This window comes from Pholcus phalangioides, unplaced genomic scaffold (assembly GCF_987345545.1).
Source record: "Pholcus phalangioides strain wild (caught in Gottingen) unplaced genomic scaffold, Ppha-v1.0 ptg000017l_1, whole genome shotgun sequence".
NCBI lineage: Eukaryota > Metazoa > Arthropoda > Arachnida > Araneae > Pholcidae > Pholcus > Pholcus phalangioides.
The window spans coordinates 41649478-41672589 of record NW_028301610.1 but is presented as its reverse complement, the minus strand read 5'-3'; the positions used below and the strand labels follow the sequence as shown (position 1 = coordinate 41672589).

The 23112-nt window shown below is 34.8% G+C and overlaps 1 protein-coding gene across 1 annotated transcript in view; it reads right to left on the bottom strand.

The window, feature by feature from the left end:
- Positions 1-23112, bottom strand: part of jbug (filamin-type immunoglobulin domains fbug) — a 302454-nt gene that overhangs the window by 7341 nt on the left and 272001 nt on the right. The window contains exons 45-47 of the mRNA XM_089246657.1: positions 19123-19299; positions 10828-10977; positions 182-349 (exon numbers count right to left, since the gene is read on the bottom strand). Of these exons, the coding sequence (XP_089102783.1) occupies positions 182-349; positions 10828-10977; positions 19123-19299 (495 nt within the window). The remainder of the gene's footprint in view (positions 1-181; positions 350-10827; positions 10978-19122; positions 19300-23112) is intronic.

The following is a 23112-nucleotide window of genomic DNA, read 5'->3' as shown; positions in this document are numbered from 1 at the left end:
GAAAACTAACATTAATGTTGTAAAAAAGTGTTGATTTTCAAATTGGAGGTTCGTAAAATAAAAAGATGACTGTGTAATATGTATTTTTTCATTCATCATGGCACAGATTAATAAGCGAACAACAACAAAATTTAAGATTATCACTCAAATTTAAAAATACAGATCAACATAAGCTGACTACCTTTAGGACCTCTGATACGAACGGTGAGCTGTCCTGCTCCAGCTCCTCTAGTATCACATATAAAACGGCTTTGATAAACTGCAAGAACACCTGGCTCAATACCAGGGCCATATACTCTAACCTTTGATGCATCTGGTGCACCAGCTATCCTTAGAGTGAAAGGACTTCCTAGAATAAAAAAATTAAGTTAGTAATGAAAAATAGCAGACTTTTCTCTTAATTATTCTGCAGCATGCTCAAAATTGTAAGTATTGTGTACACAGCTATATATGCCCCCCTTTGAATATTCTCAACAACTATACAATAGAATTCATTAACACATTTTATTTTGTGAACTTCAATAAATTTATTCTTTCTGACGAAGTAGAACACAGATTTTTAAGACCTAACCCATCTTAAAAATATGCAAGCAGTTACAACCTACATGATCTTATAATTTCCCTCATTGTTTCATCTCTTCTTTTTTAGTAATTTGCTTCTTATTTTATTTAACTAAAAAATAAAAAGCAAATGCATAAATTTATTTAATTAAAAGTTTCAAATGAAAATTGAAATTTAATTAAAACTACCTCATAAAATTGAAATGAAAACCAGGTCTACTTCATGCACAATTATTCTTCTAGAATGTTCTAGAATGCACTGAATTATGAGATGCATTTTCAAATGCATGTTTGCATGTTCAAAAACTGTTGTTATCCATTTTCTTCAATAGAATATTGAAAAAACCAATTCTCAAAGGTCTTTTAAAAGTTTGGAAAAATTACCAAATGGAGAAATATTTGAAAAATCTATGTCATCAGAGATGCTGTTGTACTCTAATTTACCTGGGTCCCGGGACCCAGGGTATTCAAAAAATCTGGGTGCGTTTTGAGTGAAAGTGGGCCCCTCTCGAAAAAAATTATTTTGAAAAAGTATCCCTCCTTCCCCCATAATTCACAGGTATCTCTATGAATTTTTTTCCAGCATGCCCCAGGTCTTTGATCACCTGCTTATATCTCTTCATTGAGAAATAGTGGTGGGCCATGTTCTGGGTAGGAGAAAGAGGTATTTCTGTGAATCAAATAAATAATTCATTTCTAGAAACACGTTCTATCCAAAGGTTCATTTACTTTCATTGTCTACTAGTGGGAAAAGCTTGCAAAGAAGCCCATCAACACTGAGAATTTAACATATGGAATTTAGCACATGTAATAAATCTAAAACAAATATACAGTTGATTCCACTTATAACATTCCCATTTAGAATGTTTTTCCACTTAGTACAGCGACTTATTTTCATGGTCCCAACTCTAAGTAATTCTCATTAAGATTTTCTGTTTAAAGTGTTTCCTGCTTACGTTTTTATGAGTTTTTCGGAAAACATTATAAGTAGGATTACTGTAATTAAAAGTTAGAGGAACACATTTATATATTTACTTATAAATCAATCTATAAATTCCGTTCTGATTGATTTTTCATTTCTTTAAAAAAATCTTAGCTCTTTCAATAATATATCTTCTGATTAAATTTAGCAAAGGAGGTTCTCTCTCTCTCTCTCTCTCTCTCTGTGTGCACTCTCAGACACTCATCTTCTGATTCCCGTGTCATATAAATCTTTGCGAAACGATTTCTTGGCAGAATGATTTTATTTTCTCTCCCTGATGGTCCATCACTCTTAGCTGTTGCCATTTAACTTCCACATATTTTCACACCTGAATATTGGAGATATGTCAGCAGAGGAGGATTTAACGGCACTTGCGCGCCTGGGCCGTGACTTCTGAAGGGCAACGAAAAACCAAAACTTCACACTTTTTTCTAATTTAAGGGGCCCAATATTTTCTTTTGCACCTGGGACCTCGACCAACTTTAATCTGCCACTGTATATCAGACTATGTGTTGGTGAAAGTTAAGTGTGCATGTGTCTGCCCAGCATGTAGCATGTTTTGTGGTCAGTAGGTGGTGCCATCTATCTAGGGCCATGACTAGATACTTTCTCAAATGGGGCAAGCACACATTTTGGCACCCTGTCCAATGTAGAAGCAGTTATAAAGGGTGAATTCGGCACCCCCTCTAGTCCAGAGCCCAAGGGCACCACTAGATCCACCTGCTAGCCCCTCCCCCCACCCTCATTGCGGCCCTGCATCTATCCCCCGAATTGGTAATGTGTGGATTTAAAATTTAATGTATACATATTTGTGTTGTATGTCTGTGTGATTGTCGGGGCAACCAGAGCTTTTTTTAAAGAAACAGCCAACTCTCTCGAAATTGGAAAACCTTAGAAAATCATATTTTTAGCCAATTACCACTGTGCAATTGTGGGTTCCAAACCCGGATTTTCACCAATTCAAAATCTGGGGGTATGGGGGCACTAGCCTCCTTCCCCAATGAAATTAAAAATTAAAAATCTTTTTATAGAAAATTAAAATATTGGAAAAAATACATTCTTATACTATTTATTAATTTCAAATTGTTTTTGAGTGTTAGTGACCCAAAGTTTCTGTGAAGAATTAGATATTTGTTCCCCTTCAAAAGCCGATTCTGCGTACTCACCCGTTATTTTCGCGATGCGAAACAGCGACTACAACAAAGCAGCAAGATGACAAAACTATGAATATTCAAGTTTTTGCAGATTCTTTTCTTTTTTTTTTGAACGATCTCGGAAAATGTATTTACGCTTTGAACACGCGTTCCAAATACTTTACGATTTTTCAAAAAGTATGCATTCCCAATCTTGTAGGAATAAGGCGAATTTACACTGTATAGACGCTGTCTTTAAATGCCGGCAGATAGCCACGAAAGTACCGTACTTTCCGGTATGTAATCGGAGGGGAGAAAATCCGCAGGGAGGGGTATAGAAATTCCGAAAATTCTGTACACAGGGAAGCAACTAAATATCTTCAACAACCCACGTGTATATCAATACAATACAGTACAGTATACAAAGTTTCAAAACCACTTTTTCAAGGTCATGTGATCGTGATAGACTGAAGAAAAGAAAAAGGGAAAAAAGTTGGGGAGGTTTTTCTCTCTACTTTTTTCTTCTTGGAATTAAGAAAGAATGCGTCTCGGAGGGCGCGGGAACCAAATTTTTATGAGTCCTTTTAAGAAATTCTGGGTATTTGACACTGTACAGCGCATCAATGGCATCTCTGTGTCATAGTTTTTATGGGCTTTTTTCTATTTTATTTCGGTATTACACATACAGTCAACCCTCTGTTTACAAACTTAATTCATTTCTGAAGTCTGTTTGCAAGCTGATTTGTTCATAAACCGAAACAGTTTTTCCCATAGCAAAATTAATCAATGTGTTTCTGGTACCCTGAAGATTTATATTGTGAATTTTTGCCATAGCCCCTGTGCATACCATGAAACCAATTAAAATCATTAGAATAGTAAGTTAGTGGAAGAAATTACCACTATATGAAAGAGAGGATATGAAAATGCTGCTAGGGCCATGTTTGGTTTCATTAATATCATCTCTATTCTGAGTGTCAAAGTCCTCAAATCTCTACTCTCAACCCAATCTGGCCACAATATCCTCCAAGACAAATTTATAGTTCTGTAAAACATTTGCTGCCAAACTTTGTCAATGATAGCAAATGCAATACACAATTGATAATATATAATGGGGAGTATTAAAATAATGTATTGAGAAGTTGAGAGTGTTAGTTTTATGCCAAAAAGTATTGTAAAATATTTTTGAAAAAGTTCTTTGATATAGAGCTTCTTGAAGTATGAAAATGGCCTGATGATTTATGAATCACATGGTGGATAATAGGAATCCTATTTGGGGGGGGGGCATGAACATCACTCTGATGAAATAAAATTCTTTAACCAACTCTTCTATCAAATGAAAAAAAAATCACCACGGGCCACAGACTTCTAAAATATCCCTCCCTCTGGATTCAGTCTGTTTTGCATGTTCATAAACTGAATCATTTTTTTGTTGTTCGTAAACTGAGGGTTGACTGTATTATAATCATATTCTTTCATATCTCTATAAGTTATTTACCTTCCGGCCACCTTGTTGAGCAATTTTCCTGTTGAGCTTCAGGTTTTAAATTTTTATTTCTATAATGCAGACATCTGGCTTCTGCAGTTTCACTGATTTCCTCATTAGCTGAATCACAATGTTGCTGCACATTAAATTGCTTTTGTGCTGGAACTTCATCATATTTTACTAAATCAAATAGTGCCATTGATGCTGAAAGTATTCTCATCTGACACACACTCATTGACAAAACTCTTAAACCCTGTCCTCTGTGAACACTCAATTTTAGATGGAGCAGAACTTGAAGGGAAATGGACAATTGCCTAAGGTGCAATCTTGGGTGGGTGCAAATTTTAGTGATAAGAATTGCAAAAAATTATTTTTAAAGAATGCATTAAATATAATGCAAAAATGCCCCTGGTCTAGACAAAAAAAATTTGCCAGCATCTCATGGGAAAAAATAGTATATAACACTGTAACCCTTGTGTCTGCAGATATGCATTCTTAAAATGACCACAATAATCCAATCATCCAGCTATTGTTTGTTTACATAAAAAAAGAAACTGCAGTTATCTTTCTTTCTATAAAATCAGAGGAAAAGCCATCTTTGAGAATATTGATGGCTATCAGTCTTATATAATATGCATCTCTTTCTCTCTCTTATTTTATTTTATTTTTTTCCATTTCCAAAGCTGGCCGTTGTTTGGAAATTCTTGTTAGGAAGCTAAACTCAACATTAATCCAATGGGATGCGTCCCATTTACTAAAAATGTGGTCATTTTTTAGATATTATTGCTGATCAGAATTGGCCATCACAGGTGATTTTACTGTAAATTAATATATCTAACATGAAAAAACTTTATAAATAAAAAAATAATGCTGTGAAAATAATTGGATAGAATTTTGGTTAAGTGATAGGTCGTAACGGGTTATGGGGAACGAGTAATTTTTTCTGATTGGACAGATGACACAAGTGGAGTCCCTCAAAGAAGTATCCTTAACTCCATACTTTTTCACTTTTTATCAATAAAATCGATCAGGGGTATCGATGGGATTGTAAGAGCAAATTCGCAGATGACATGAAGCTAATTGGGGTAGTCTGAAATTTAAGTGATAGGGAGTTGTTCCAAAAAACCAACCTAAACAGAATTGCAGCATGGGCAAATGAATGGAGCATGTCTTTGGAAAGTGCATGGTCGCTCATTATGGTTCAAACAACCCATGTTTCACTTATGAGTTGAATGATGTTATCATTCTGGATGCAACTAGGGTCATAATCTGGGTATTCTTATTGATGAGTGGCTTAGGTTTTCTGGAAATTGTTCAGTGGTGGTCAAAAAATTGAATAGAATACTCAGTTTCATTCTTGAAAAGGTCTCTTTGCATTCTCCTAAACTGATCCTTCCGCTTTTCTGGGGTTTAGTTCATCCTGGATTGGAGTATACCATCAGGTTTTGGAAACCATACACACAGAGGGACATTGATTTAGTCGAGAGGGTGCAGAGAAGAGTCACCATGCTCATGATGACACACAGGGCTTGAGCTATGAAGAGAGACTTGATTTTTTGGAAATGTTTAGATTGGAAGAGCGCAGATGTTGGAGGAATATGATTGAAGTGTTTAAAATTTTCAAAAGAGTAAACACAAAATAATAAACTAAAAATGATTGCCTCAAGTTCTCTTGATATCTAACAACAGGCTGCCTTTGAATGTAATCCTTTGTAATGCAATACAGTGAAGTGAATGGTTTTTATTTATTGATTATACGTTCACATATACAGAAATGGCGCTGACATGCAATACCACGTCAAATATTCAGAAAAAGACTTTGGTTCATGCATCCTATAGGGGGCGCTCTTTCCTAGTTCCAAGAAGGAAAACCTCCTGAAATGCTTACTTTCTTTTTTCTTTTTTTCTACTATTTATCATCATCGCACAACTTTGAAAAGTAGTTTTACTACTTTGAAGTAGGTTACTACAAATGAAGCATTTTACTGTAGTGTATACTATTAATATAATCCATGGGTTGTTGAATAAGATGACAAAATATCTAGTTGCATTCTTGAATGAGGGACTGTATAATGAATTTCCCGATTTTGGAGTTTCCCCAGCATGTTACATACTGGGGGGATTACGTTACTTTCATGGCCATCTACCAGCATTCAAAGACAGCATGTATGTGACATAAATTCACTTCAGACCATCAGGAAGAAAAAAGAAAATTATTCTACCAGTAAATCACTTCACAAGGATTTATATGAATAGCAGGAATCAGAAGATAACCGTCAGAATCTCATTTACTTTATATTTAATTGAAAGAGCTAGGGTTTTCTCAAAATGGAAAATCAATCAGAAGAGAATTTATAGATTGATTTGTTAGTAAATATTCGTTTCAGATTTATTGCATGTTAAATTCTCAGCGGTAATGGGTTTCTTTGCAAGCTTTCTATATTAGTAGGCAATTAAAGTAAAAGAATCTAGTTGGAAGCTGGTAAATTAACTTTTTTTCAATGAACCTTTGGCATAGGCGGAGATAGACTTGGAAGTCTAGGGGGGGGCATGGTCATTATTTCTGGGGGGCATGATGATGATGATGTCAATTCATATATGCATATATGCATTAGATCAGTCAACTTCACCTTTGACGTTGGGTCTAATTTACAGAGCAGAGATACAGGGGGGGCCCTATATCTCCACCCGTGACCTTTGGATTGAACATGTTTTTAGAAATAAATTATTTATTTGATTCACAGGAATACCAGTGAATGATGGGAGGGGAAATACTTTATTTCTTTTAGAGGGACCCAATATCACTCAAAAAATACCCAGATTTTGCCAATAACCAGAGTTCCAACGTAAATTAGACTTCAGCAGAATCTCTGATATATACAGGGTGCAAAAAATAGCACACTTATATACCTTCATACAAACAGTAGATGGATCATGAGTATTCTGGATTGGTACTCTTGTGGTGTTAAACGTCTGAGAAGGCATCCCCAAACAAGATGGAGCAATGAGATCCAAAAGGTGGCAGGAGTGTCAACTAGATAGCAAACGCATCAGACAGAGTAAAATAGAAAAATTTAGAGGAGACCTGCATCTGGCAGTGGATTGAAATGGATGATGATGATGAGGACACACCCTTTCCCTTTTAACACTAAAAGGACCAAGCTGGTCATTTTGATCATTTTTTCATGCTTAATTTTCATAATGAAATAGATTGTTTAGAATTCCGAAATTTCATGGCTTTTCCTAAAAATACTGAAACATTATGCTGTCTAACACTACAGGGCCGGCATGAGGCAGCATGTTTACAAGGGTCACATTTTTTAATAGATTTGTTATGACATTGTTTTCACTCTGTCAGATCTTTGCACATCGAAATCATTTTGAGGGGAAATCATGAGTGGTAAATAAACACAAGTAAATACAATGCTTTCGAAACGCTATTCATTTCAATACACCGCCTTTCCCGCACTTCCAAAAAGTGCCACCAGTCTCTACAGGTAGGTTGGATATGGATAACCAGACTATATCTTTTCCAATTGCATCCATCCTTCAGGAAGGTCTAAAATTGCATAAGTGATGAGAACCTAGATGCATCTGGCTCTTCAGGTTCAGATCTATACAGAAACTGAAAAATTAGGTTCCTTCTGTTCTTTGTAAAGGATCTTTTCACTCTTTATCTCAGTTTTTCTGGTTGTCTTTCTTTTTGGCCGAATAGCTCAGCGAGTTCAGATTGGATGTGGGTTATTCCATGTCAAATCACACCCAGAAATGATACCCATGGGCACAGATTTCAATTATTTTTTTTATTTGTTGTTTTCACCATCCTTACTAAGCATTCAGAATATTATTTGTGTATCTCTAAAACTTTTTCAGAATTTTTTTTTTTTAATTTATCAAAAAAAGATACGGGTGACTTTTCCGAGGATCGGTTTTTAAGTGGCATTGTTTGAGAAAATAAATCATAACTTTTTCAATTTTGAATATATTCAAGTGAAATTTTCACTAAAGTGTTCAAACGCAGTGAACTTCATTTTCTGCACAGAGATTTCTTACCTATTGAAGATGTATTGCTGGTTTTTTTGTTATTGCAGAGGGAGATCTGACATCGCTGTTTTTTCCTGTTTGTTGTCAGCAAAACTCTGATGTCTGGACAAATAAGGGTTTTGAATAAGCTTTTTATTTCAACAAGAACGAAATAACACCTTTATGGTTTTATTTTTTTCTACAAATCAGCAAAGGAAAAGTCAAATGTTGGAGAAAATGTGCACTGGCAAATGAATGATACTTGTACGGAGTACTTGCAAGCCATCTGATCAACACCATACTTTGTTTTGTTGTAAAACTCGAAGGTTTCAAGAATTTTTTATCACTTTGAGAATAAATATTTTAACATGTCAATTGTCCACCAATACTCAGTGAAAAACTGAAATAAATGTGAAACAATTTTGCAGTAAAACAATCATCAAGTGGTAACATTTCTACTAGCTTTCACATAAGATTCACATTACTACATTTTTGGGCAAAGTAGTATTTTTGTTCCATCATTAGTGGGTCAGCAAAGATGCTTTTAATTAGCCAGAGTGAGCACACCTATATTAGAGAAAATTTGATGTTATACCGTACAAGTATCATTCATTTGCCAGTGCACATTTTCTCCAACATTTGACTTTTCCTTTGTCAATTTGTAGAAAAAATAAAACCATAAAGGTTATTTCATTCTTGTTGAAATAAAAAGCTTATTCAAAACCCTTATTTGTCCAGACATCAGAGTTTTGCTGACAACAAACATGACTATATCAGAAAAAAAACAGCAATGTCAGATCTCTCCCTATGCAATAACAAAAAACAAGCAATACATTTTCAATGGGTAAGAAATCTCTGTGCAGAAAATGCAGTTCTAACAACGAAAGGATCAAAAAATATAAAAAGCCAAAAAATAGTCCCAAAAATAGGGGGCTTCTGCGTGGATAGTATTAAAGATATATCGTTTCAACTTTTTTCTAAATTTTAAGCCCAAAAATTCAAGGGGGTTCCTTATACACATTAAAATACAATATGAATGTGTATATACAGGGTGTGAAGTCATATCCTAATACACCCTTTATGTTTTGAACTGTTGACAATAAAAACATACTTGCAATAGGAACCATATAACAAGCCCATATTAGATATGTCATTTTCTTCCCTTATCAAACATGTTTGAGTTCAAAAATTTGCTAAAATGGGGAGGGGGGGGGAGTGCAGCATATACCAAGAGACAAACTAAAAAGAAAACCATTCTTTTGCAGTTGCAGTTTGCTAGAATGTTTAAATTTTCTTTCTGGACACATTTTAAATTCTAAGATGTGTCCCTAACTTTCAATCGGCAATATATATGTTCTGTAACACATTTAGCGTCTACTCATTCCTTTCACTTATAGTTCTGATCATAAAAATTGTTTATGGGGACCATATATAAAAAATTGAATTTTGTATTTCAGTACACATGCAGCCCTAGTGAAATGAATGACATATCAAAAATGGGCATGTTATTTGGATATCTTTTACCAATGGTTTAAAAGGAAAAAGGTAGAAAAGGATATGACTTCACACCCTGTATATTTAATCTTACAACTTCAAATGAAACATTGCTGGTGAATGTCACATAGCTGCAGTTTTATCATAGTGTTTGTGGTATGAACCAATGTTTCCTATAAACTGTGAGTATGCAATACCACAAATGATCCAAAAAGATTCCACATACACAAAATTTTCATGTACGCCATCAGCATATATGGTACCACCTGAATACCATGCAGAAAAAAAACAGATCTGCACACATAAAAAATATTAGAAGGAATGTTGATTTGAACTTATCGCTGATTTTAATTTTGGTATATCCCTCTTTTCAGTATAAAAACTTTCATAATAAAAACAAATAACAAATTTTCTGGTGCGAGCCAAAAATTAATAAATATTATGGTATAATTCAAATATTCTGGATGTGAACAATATTTCCTTATTTGCAGGGCAGTCTATTGTTTATTATTCAACACAAAAAAAATCTTGTCTACAGATTTCTCAGTCACTGTTTCACCACCTCAGAATTGTTCCACCATATTTGCATGAAGGTGATGGGTAAGGATGTTTGAAGTGTTTTAAACTTACTATTGAAAACCCCAAGAGAACGTGGCTGCCTTATTATTATTATCAATGATTTATTAGGCTCTGGGAAGGACCTAATAGGTCCTTAAGAGCTGCATAGTGTTTTTCCCTCTTTACTCTTTCTTCTTATGTATGCTGCAATATATATGTATACGGAGGTTAAAGTACTATTCTTTAGCTTCATATGAGAAATTTCAATTCTGGAAGTGCAAAGACCCCCCCCCCCCCGCCACAGATTACTGTGGGTGCTCATGCCACTGGGTGGGGGGGGGGGGGGAGGAAGTCCAGTTGGAAAACATGTGAAGGAAATATTTTCTCCCAGTGATCGTATTTTTACTCAATTAAGTTAAAATTACTCTGAGGAAAAAAGTTTGAGCATCAAAAAAATTGTTACACCACTGCTCAATTTAAAAACTTGATGCAGACAAAAGTTTTAGTGAAAGTAAAAAGTAACAAACCTAAAGTTCACGATTCAGTAGCACAGTGGCCTAAAAATAATCACAAAATTTATCTATTTTACCAACCTGGTACATGTTCACCTCCATATTTCACAGTGAGGAGGTGTCTTCCACCTTCTTGAGGCTTCAAATACAAGGAAAAGGTTCCATCACGATGATCGTACAACTCACAATATGCAACTTTATGAGGACCCATACAATGAGCAGTAAGTTCACCTGCAAAAGTTTTAGATTAGCAATTGAATGAAAAAGCTTTTGAAAAAAGTTTAAAAGACTGGAAAAAGGTATGAAAATACTCAAAACAATAACAGTTATGAATCTTCAGTACTCATTTTTAGCAACTTACATGCTGTTCTAAAATGTGAAGTTTTTTTCTTATGCCACACACACAAGCTCAAGTTTTTTCTTTAATTCAGCCATTGCAAGGAGTTAAAAAAGAACTGTTTCATGGGTTTTTATTTAACTGCAAACAGCACAATCATATACATATGCAGGCACCAGAACCTTGGGGCTGAGGTCATTTGAGCCCCCCTATTAAATTTTGTAAGGGAGATAAGCCTCCCCAAATAATTTCTGAAAAAAAAAATGCAATGCACCATCCTTCTGTGTACATGCTTGAGTCTCGCATATACAGGATGAACAGCAACTTTCAGCCCCTTCAATGTTTTCTTCATGTTGGCACCTCCGTATACATATATATTGCAGCATACATAAGAAGAAAGAGTAAAGAGGAAAAAAAACATGATGCAGCTCTTAAGGACCTATTAGGTCCTTCCTACAGCCTAATAAATCATTAATAATAAATAATAATAATAATAAGGCAACCACATTCTCTTGGGGTTTTGCCTTGCTGACAAAGTATCTAGTTCCAGCTTTACAAGTAGCTGATACTTTTTTGAATAAGGTATTTATTTCTTTTTGGCTTTTAAAAAGAAATAAATTATGATTATTTTTGTCAGAAAAATTGATTTATAATAAACATATATTTGCAGTAGATCAACTAGATGGTGCTTATAAGAATCGCCTTTGATTCACCTACTTATGATTCTTATGAATGCAGATTTTTCTCTTCTGCCTATACATAGTTACCCATACCCAGCAACTGCGTCATGTTTCTTTCAAATATTTAAGAAATACATTAAAATATGATCAGGAATTACTAATTCAATATCAGTACTCTCATAATATCAAATTAGTTTGAACATCCATCAATAAATTTTTCATAAAGGTTTGTCAAACCATATAGCCAGTTATATGCAGTTAGTAAAATATTTTTCCGAAGTCACTTGTGTTGTAGATTCTGGAACAAGTTTACGCACATGTTTTTCATAGAATATTCCATAATCATTTTCAAATGCATCTATACTCAAGAGTCTTCTAATACCATTCAGGGTCACTCACTATTGTTTCACTGTCAAAAAGTCTTTCTAATATCACTATCTTCATTCTCTGAATCATTTTCATTTTTCTCTCCACTGTATATGTTTTTTTATATACACACATTTACTATATCCATGGGAGATTGGGCATTGCATCTCTCATCATTAGAGAAACAAATCAAGTATTATTTTGCTCATGACTTATTTCATTATGCAAGACATATTCCTGTATACATAGCACAGATGAAGGACCTTAAAAAAACATTCCCAGAAGTATGGAATGCTCTTGAAGCTGGAGGTTTTGCAATATCCAAATCGAATTTGCTGTTTCCTAAACTATATTCAGACCAGAACTTGGAACAGAAAATCTAAGACCTGAAGAACATTGGTGGAGATATTGGTTTAACTCAGAATGAGAGCACACTTGAAAGATAGGTATTTCTTGTGTGCACCAGAAATATCATGCATTGTTTCAAGTTTCTATAAAAAGTACTGTCCAAATGAAGTCTCTAAACAGCCCAAGAATCACTATCAACTTCAGACCTCCATGATACAAGGAATTTTTCACAATTCACTTGTTGTCAAAGAGAGTATTTGCGATTATTGTGAAGGAAACCCTTTCTGAGATAACACCACACTAATGAATATTGTATCATCTATGAAGGTTCCAGAATCAGGAAAAGATGATATTCTGAATCATGACCAAAAAGGCAAATTAAAATTCAAAGAATTTGTAAGAAATAGACTGGAAAGTGAAACTGCTAAAATGTCAATTTGGGAAGAAAATGAAATTGAAAACATTCAGTACGTGCAACAAGAATACTGTATTTAAGATTTGTGATAAATTGATTAAAATTTGAGAACATAGGCAACTGCTTGTTTGTTTTGTTATTGTTATGGAGAAGATGATGACCCTCCAGACCTTGAATGTATACAAACCCAAAAGATGCAATTGGAAACTATGAGTTCTCTGTAAAAGCAAGATCATTAATTTTTTCTGATGGGTATATTCATATTACATCTGATAAAAGTTCATTTATTGTTGTGATAGAGAAATATAAATGTTCTTCTATACCTGAATCATTAGAATCCTCAATGATAGACAAAGTGTGTATTATAGATGGAATGGTAATTATACAATCAATAAAAAAACACCTACCATGAAAACCTGTGAAGACTTTGCAAATGTTTCACTGAGATCATTATGAAAATAACAAATGGATACACTGAGGGGAGAATAATATTTGACCAATACCTTGAGAATTCATTGAAGGAACAAACAAGTAAACAACCCACGTAAGAAACAATTGGGGTTGACAGAACCTATTAGATTTATTGTTACAAATAGTATCAATATAATGTTGGTATCATTGAAGACTTTTCTTTCATAATATCTTGGGAATAAATTACTAAGGTTTTCGCTGCTAGTGAGAAGAAAATTGTTGTTGTTTTTGGCAGTAAAGCATACAGTAACCACACGAATGTTTTTGATCCAGATTTAACTGACCATACACATGGAAAAGCAGACACCATTATAACCCTTCCTATACTTGATATAGTGAACCATCACAATAATTATGAGATTGATGTGTTTTCACAAGATACTGGCATCTTCATATTGTTGATTGACTTGGTTTCAAGTAAACAGTGAAATTAATTTAGTTATGGGTTGAGGCAGCAAACACAGAAAAATTAATATTAATGAAAAGTATCATGCAATAGGTGTTCCTAAAGTCAGAGGTCTACTAGGTTTACATGCTTATACTTTTTTTTTTCTTTCAAACCAAGCACAACTCAGTTCTATCACCATCTATGGGCAATTTACAACCTAGTGAGTTGTGCCAGAAGTGTAAGTGTGTGTACCTAACAGTCTGAGTATGTATCTCGTTGATTATCTAACGTCGATTATTCAATTGTATTATCTAGTGTTGTGTCTGATTTTCAGTGCTGCCATCTATATTTCAGAAGTGAAGTGTAATGATTGAATTACATTTGTACCGTTTGTAGGTCTGTTGCTCTCTGTGGCGAAACTTTTTAAAGGGGAAATCGGCTCGCATTTGCACCTTGAAGTTGGGAACCACAGAAAACAAACTTCAGTTGAACACCACTGTGGTGACGGTGGGGTTTGAACCCGGGACCTACATGCTTATACTGGTGGAGATGGGAGGAAAATTTGTAGGCATTTCAAAAGACAAGTGGATAAAAGTGTACCCTCAATCTTCAGTGTGATAATGACATTCTAATAGCTTTTTAACAACTTGGGGAGCTATTGTGAAAACATTATCCAATCTATCTTTGTTTGAAAAATTCACCAACTTGGTTTATTCGAAAAGTACTCATTTTTCAACCATTCCAGCGTTAAGATGGCATCTCTTCAGAAGTAAAAGTTTTGAGGGGAGAGAAGTTACCACCAACCCTTGGACCACTACTACTACTACTAAACCCAGACATGCACCTCGTCCATATTCCTTTGCGGAACCTCTAACGAATTGGTACATGCGGGAATGTGCGTGTACGTGTAGTGGAACCTGATGTGAAGTTTGTTTCTGTGTAATGCTTGTTATATGTAGTGCTGCCATCTTCCACCAGTTTTTCTAACTATGAGTGAAGTGTAATGATTGAATAATTAATCGTTGTAGGCCTGTTGCTCTCTGTGGCGAGACTTTTTAATGGAGAGATCGGCTCGCATTTGCGACTCGAAGTTGGGAACCACAGGAAACCAACTTCAGCCGACCACCACTGCGGTGACGGTGGGGTTCGAACCCGGATCCTCGCAACGCGAGTCCGTCATTATGACCACTCAACCACCGCAGCGGCCCCTTGGACCACTGAAGCCACATACTCTATGATCCAACATCATTGGAAAGGGGCTACAAAAATCCTTGACCAACAATATAACCACTTATTGGTAATGGGTGGGAAATAAATAGCAAAGAAGCAATTTCTTCAGTCAAATGACTGGAGATACCTGCACCAAAAGGAATTATTGAACCTGTCAAATGTAAGTGTAAGGGTATGTGTGCAAGTGGGGGGAAATGTTCTTGTTTAAAGAATTCTCTTGATTGCACTGCCCTTTGCAAATGCAGTGACTGTAACAATGTAAAGGATTATTAATATCAATGCAGCAACAATAGTGATTCAGAAAAAATGCAATACATACAAGTGCTGCTTTTAATGATTCTGTTCAATATCTTCAATTATTTATGCTATTTCATTAAATACTTTTGTTTGTGTATAATTTGTTAATAAAAGTTGTGTATAATTGGTTCACTATATATAATGTAATTCATATTTCTTTGTGCTTTATTTGCATCATTTCACATCACATAAAACACTTGAAGAACTCTATGTACACCTAATCTGATTGCAAATTCGTATTTCTTGATCCCAAAACCATAAAAAAACATACAATGTGACATACTGGTCAATAGTCTGGAATGAATATTAAGGAAGGCAATAAATGGCAGCCACCTTGGATGCAATGTTGAAAATCTCCTCAAAAATGTGTAAGAAAAAAATGGCACCTAAGATATTTGGAATATACATATCAAAATGTAAAGAATAAAAAAAAATATCAAACTTGGCACAACAATCCAGCTGGAGCCACATTTTACTCCATTTCAAACCTTATTTTTACAAAAAAAAGATTTATACTATAAATTACAGCTTTGTTTTTGATATTAAAATGTTACATTTTTAGAGAAAGAAGTATCTGATAATCTTTATTATTCAATAATTTGGTTTTCCTTTGATTAATTTTCATTACGTGTCTAAACTTTTGGGGTGCACTGTATGATTTTGATCATTTTCATTGTTATTCTATCATATCTAGTTGCTTTATTTTCATTCAGTTCATTGATAATCTGATGAAGATCATTATTTCTAATGTCAAAGATCATGATTGAAGATACTGATGCATTGTTATTAAACTTCCAGAAGAAGCTCGTATAATTGAATTTTAATGCTGATTATGATATATCTATATGTACATACTATAGACCATAGGTTTCCAATTGGAATTTTACAGAACCCTAGGGTTCCATGAGAGCTTTTTTGGTGCTCCATGGAACCAAATGTAGCAAAACCCTTAATAATTCTGAAACCTGGAGAGCCTTAACTTTCTTTTCTCTGATACTCATAAAGCTGTTCTTTATTTTGAATCTTAACAAAATTGTAGTATTTAAAAAAAATTCTGACTATTTAAGATGACTAAACAATTAAAAAAAACAGTAATTCCAGCAGATTTCTCTCCCAACCTTGTCGGTCAGGGTGCACAGACATTTGAATCATGGAAAGAATTCAAGAAAGGCATTGCATATTGATATCTTTTCCCTTCAGATTATTCTTTTGTTTAATTTCAAAAGCAAAGCATATGAAAAAATTTTGATGAGTGACTGTCACAGTACATGAATGAGCAAATTGGAAATTTTGAATCCACAACCCAGTTAACACACAGGTACTTTTCACTATAAAATCAGAACTTGTAATGTAACATAAAATGGCAAACAAAAAACAATTGGCAGCCTCTAGAAATTTATGTGCTCGCTTGCTTAAAATCGACCATCTTTTCACTCTGTGACACTTTTAGTTCTTATGGTTTATGTATTTTGTTTGAGTTTTTTTGCACTGAATTTTTAAAACCAGAAGCTGAATCAAACTTCATGCAATGGATAAGACACAAATTTTACTTTCATGTTCATCAAGAAATTATAAGTCGTAAAAAAATGAATTTTCAGAAACATTTTCTCTGCTAGGAGTGTGAATTCTTTGAAAAGCCAAAATAGCTTGTGCTGCTGGTCCTTCACACACATTGCCTTCAACAAGGGAAAATAGCAACCCAGGTCAATGGAGAATCAATTTAGTAGCATAAAGAATCTGTTGCCATCAGACCTTGCTACAGGTGTATACAGCTTGCATTCCTATCCACTGCTACCTGATGACTGCTAGAGATTCTCCAGGAATGCATTATTTGAAGTGGTTAATGTTTTCTACACTCTTTTTAATCAATAGAATAAAATATTTATCAATGAAAAAAATGTTTCATAGTTGTGTCATTTTGACATCAACAATATTCACTGCAAATGCTTCATTTTATTTCATTTTTGCAGCATAACAGGCAAGTGAGCAAATACTTGATGCTTGATACACAACAGAAAATATTCATTACACGCCCAAAAACTTTGAATGAAAAATACACCAGCAATTACCATATTTTTCATACATTCTCGAAGTGCATGTTCCATCACAATTTGTCTTTTATGAAAGTTTGTTAAATCAGCTGTTCTATTCATAGTGTAAATGAAAACCAATCTTATAGATAGCTGGTTTCTTCGTGGTATAATCTTGGGCATGTCGCTTTCATTGGCCTGTGTCTGAGTACATTCGATGCTGCAAGCAGAGGGTGGTTATATTATAATGGTTCATCTATGCATGTTCTTGCTGGACAACTCAAAAGTCAACATGTTGCCAACACCTTTCTAACCAAACATATGCTCACAGCCTTATAACCATCAAGGTTTCCACAGAACAGCCTTATAACCATTACAGGTTCCATGAGAGCTTTTATGTTGGAAACTCTTGCTATAGACCCTGTGAGAGAGCCTTTCGAATGAGGAACTGTGAACCTGGTCAATGGAAGCATATTAATCAAAAGCTGAAGGGACTTATTCTTTCCCTTCATTTTCCCTTTACTTTAGCTATAGGAAATCCATTGTGAATGTCACGTGTACTGTACATGCATCATAGTGGCTACTGTGGCCTGAAGAGGAAGATGTGAACAGAGCATGGAAATGTTTGTCAACAATGGAGAGGGATACATATCCTGACTTCTTACATAGACTACTACTACTACTAAACCATGCATGCACCTTGTCCATATTCCTCTGCAGAACTTCCAACGAATTGGTACATGTTGGAATGTGTGTGTCCATGTTGTGAACCTAATGTGAAGCTTGTTTCTGTGTAATGCTTGTTATAGTGCTGCAAGCATTACACAGAAAACATTACTCTTACATAGACTCCAGGCTGATAACATCAACTTACAGGGTAACAAAAATCTAGTAAAATTCAGCTTCAAGATGAGTAAAAAGAACTTTGGATAAAAAAAAACTGATTAATATAAACCTAAATCTTAATTAATTATAAACATAGTTTTTCCTATTTTGTGATATACTTCAGGTCTGTACTTAGCAAAAGTGATAACAATATCCGAATGATAACATTATTTGTGATTCCAATGAATGGCATATCCACTGCACAATGGAGAGGGACACAAAAAAACCCAGCATAAATAACTTTTATATTTGAATACTTTTTTCCTTTTAACAAGCTTGTTTTGCAAATAATAAAATTTATAATAATATCATTAAAACAATTTCAAATGAAGTCTCTAAAACTAGAACTGAGGAAGTACCAGCAAAAATTCTCCAAAACTGCAACCTTTGTTTACATACAGGAATGAGAGAATTTTATTATCAACAAACACAACATCTACCTTTTTTAAGCATTTGTCATCCTCCCCTTACCTTTTCGTGCTGTCAACTTTTCAAAAAAAAAATTTTCTTATTAAAAATTTAAAAATGCTGAGATGAATGGGAAATGTTTTTTTCAACTTCACTCTACAGTCAAAAAAGTACAAAAGTCTATATACAATTCCTCCAAATAAGTCAAGGATGTATAAACTTAACCTAGTAGGGGAAACAGTTAAACTGCGTGGATGTGTTGGAACAATGTTTCATTTTTCATTCAAAACATAAAAATAGAATCAACCAGCATCAAGTGACCTAATGTATGCAGCTGCCACACTATGCATATAATTTTTGTTGAAGGTTCTTATAAATTTCATGTTTATCACACACGGCCAGTAAAACAACCACGTCTTCAAATTCAGACTCACAATAATAAAATATTTTGAAATTTATTCTTGAAAAAAAATAGAATTGATGAAAACATATTTAAAGCAACTGACAAAATATACACATACCAGGTCCTGCTTTTCTTGTATCAATGAAAGATTTAATCTCTTTTCCTACAGTACCACCTCTAAGTCCATTGCCTGAGCAAGCGACTTTTGAAGCATCACAAGTTGAGGACACCTGTACTTTAAGGGGGCATCCTTTAATCTCTCGGTCAGACCACATGACATTTAACAGATATGCACCTGAAAATGAAAGTTACTGATAATTTTTTTGCTGGACTTCCTTAAGTTTATTGCATTTAAGTTATAATTAACATAACATAAATATAAAATCTATTCTATTCTATAATTACATAAGTTAGTACATTTAAATTGAGTCTGTTAAGTCGATCAATGGAACAGTGGAACTTTGGTTAACGAGCGATTTGCTTGCCAAGCAAAAATTTTTAACAAATGTTTTGCTTTTTGTTCATTTAATTTCATATGATCACAACTGAGATAATGGTTTTTTGCTTTTGCTGACACATGTACTGTGGAATTGTGGGTAATATGGAACAAACCTTACCCTCTGAAAGCTTTGGAAAAACAATTTCCACATCTTAAGAAGTCCCCAACCAATAAGGCAAATATATAAAAAATGCAAAAACTCCTAATGCATTTCGACACACATTGCGTGGCATCTTCAGAGGAAAAATATTTAACCACTAATCACGCTGACCGAGAACCCCACTGGGGTTCGATACTAAATCTTAACTCTCTGTTGCTCAGGGGAAAAAAGTACATCTATTCAAAGTACATCACTTCAAACATCATGGTCAAAATGAAGCTGAGAGCCTGCATGTAAGACTAATGCAGCACTTTGATTGGATGCTTGCAAAATGGAGCTACGCGATTGGTCTATTCAAATTTTCACTAAATACATTGCTTCAAAACAGTGTTTCCTAAAGTGGGCGATAGAAGCCACAGGTATAAAATAGGATCCTATGTGATGCTTGAGTTGGGGGCGATGAGAGAAAAAAATTTCTGAAGAAGGAGGCGATAGAACAGAGTTTGGGAAACTGCTTTAAAACATTATTTAAACATAAACTGCATATTATTTTATCTGGTGGTCAGTACAGGTAACATCTTCACTCCTTGACCACTCATAAACATTTTCATTTTTTTGTATTTTTTTTATTTCTAACTATGTTGTCTGCATTTATTATTACTTAGTTATTTGTATTTGTAATCTGTAATTTTCTATTAAGTTTCGGATTTAATAAATTTTTTACTTGAAAAAACATAAAAATGCCTTCAAATAAAAGTCTAAAAACAACTTATCCTCCAATAAGTATTGTATTATCACTTTATTAGAATCAAAAGACAGCACACACACAAAGAGCATCTACACACGTGGCTTGTTCAATTACTATCTTTACATCCAGATGGCCTTGATTCTCCTTCCTATCTCAATGATGATGACTGTTACACATCTCCCCCTTTTTTTCATAAGTTGAGCCTATTGGGGGGGGGGGGGGGATGAACAATCCTTCCACTTCTAGTCACATAAGGAACCCTTACAGCAGAGTTGTTGCTACTCAAATTTGATGGAGTTGCCACAAGACTTGGAATGTCTGGATCTGAATGTTCCAATGGAGGAATGTCCAATTCATCTTCTGGAGATGAATTGGACATGGTCTCTGCATAAGTCTGTAATTCCTTGAGATATCTCACTCCATGTCTTTGGTTGTAATTTTGGCATTTGTCTTCTGACTCTTCTCTTTTTCTTGATCTCGATGGTTTTTCCATCTACTGTTTGTGATTGCCATTGACTTTTAGCGGTTATCAAAGTTGTTTTAATTCTTTTACCCATCAACAACTCTACTGGACTGAACCCAATTTTTAGAAGAGTTGATCGATATGCCATCAAAGCAACACATGGATCTTCTGACTTCTTAATCAACATTTCAACTGTTTTCACTGTTGACTCAGCCAGTCCATAAGTTTGAAAAAACTTTGGGCTAATAGAAATGTGTGTGAATCCATACCCTTTAGAAAACGTTTGAAATTGCAATGTTTGCACTGGATCAAACTGAGGCAAATTGTCTGATCAAACAATATCTGGAATCCCATGTTGAGCAAATATGGACTTGCAATGGTTTATGATTTCAGCAGCTGTCAGTCTATCAATTTCAGAAAAACAAGAACAGAAGTCTGATAAGATAAGATACCATGAATTCTTACACTTGAACAAGTCCATACCTATCATGTTTCATGGTCTTTTGGGAAATGGTGTTGGAATGAGAGGTTGGTGCTTGTTCTTAGATTCTTGAATACAAGCTGTGCAATTTTTTACCTTCTCTTCTATTTCTTTACTTATTCCAGGCCAATAGACGAACATTCACTTTGATGTGATTGAGGAATGATGATTCTACAGTCTCTCATCACTGTCCCATCCTGGATGGAGATTTCATAATGATGTAGCCAGAAAGGCAGACAGTAGCGGTCTTGGGGCGATGCAACCTGTGCAATTGCACAGGGTGCCAAATTATAAAGGGCACCAAAATGAATTAGAAATGTTAGATACACATAAATAGAAAATAATCTTTGAGGTATTTAAAAAAAATTACTGTGCAAAATAAACACGAAAAATAACAGTAATGAGAAAAAAATTGAAGGTTTGAGTTGATGAGCAGTGCACATACAGTGCATACTGTATACAAATTTCCCTGAAGAATAAGAATATGTCACTTTTCAGATTAAGAGCTCCTTGCAACTACTGATTATCATCTACTTGATGTGTATCAGAACATTTTTTTCTGTTGCTACTTTGACACACAAAGAGCATCTATAGGCATGCAGTGAAGGCCTCAAGAGAAGAAGGGGCCCCTCCCAAAAATGAGATCTGGTTGAAGTTTTCAAGAATTTGCCTGGTAAGGCCTCAGAAAAATCCCTTGGCCCGGGGGCCCCATGATGCCCTTTAGCCAGCCCTGTAAGCATGGCTTGTTCAGTTACTAGAAGTGGCTCACTGCAGTGTTGAACATGTTGTAACGTATCGGCCATTGGGCCCCACATCATACATTAGCTTTTTTTTCTTTCACCTTAAAGGAGATACTGAGCAGTTTGCTTTCTCTTTTGTTGTCCAATAGTGATGGAAAAAATAAAGAGAATTGAGAAAGTCATCCACTCCCTAGAAACCTTGCCCCCCCCCCTCCACCAACCATTTTTCTGCTAACAATAAAAAGAGTGTTTTCTTCTTTTAAGTGTTTCCCTCAATAAAAAGAGTTCACCTGTTCCGGGCACAGGTCTGAGTAGTGCCAGTATATACTGACACTTCTCCGCCCATTGTGGTGGATGTAGTTCATTGAAACTTGGTATATATGTTGTTTGGACTATGGAGAAAAGATAACTGTGGTAAAAAGGCACCACTTTTTTCTCCCGGTGGCCAAAAATTTAACTATTTTTTATATTGAATCTTTATTTCCCCCATGGTTCATATATACCAAGTTTTATCAAAATACCTCCATCAGAATGGGAGCTCCCTACATCTGAGTAGTGTCAGTTTATTTATAATCACCCTGTACATAATGAAAGTTTTTCTGACCAACTTCATCAGTAAGTTGTGCTTCTTTCAGTTCCTCTAGTATTTTCATTAAAGCTGGTAGAGTATCTTTAACCATTTGGACACATGCATCTATTTCCTCTTCCAATTCATTTGTCTTGTTTAGATACACATGAGGACTCCTGGATAAACCATCTCCTGCATACAGTTTCTTTCCTGGAATGTGAACTATGTCATAAGAGTATTGCATCATCCTCAATTTGATCTTTTGTCGTCCAAATGTTTTCTGGAGAAGATAGGAATCAGAGATAGAGGTTTATGATCACTCTCTATCTTGAAGTGAGTTCTTGTTAAGTAATCCTTCAATCTTTCACCCCCCCCCCCCCATCAGGACCGTCATTGCAACTTTTTCTGGGGGGGGGGGCAAAGAACATATACCCAATGTATGTACATATATTTTTAAATATATATGTACCTTTTCTAGTGTATTTTCTAAAGACGGGGGGGGGGGGCAA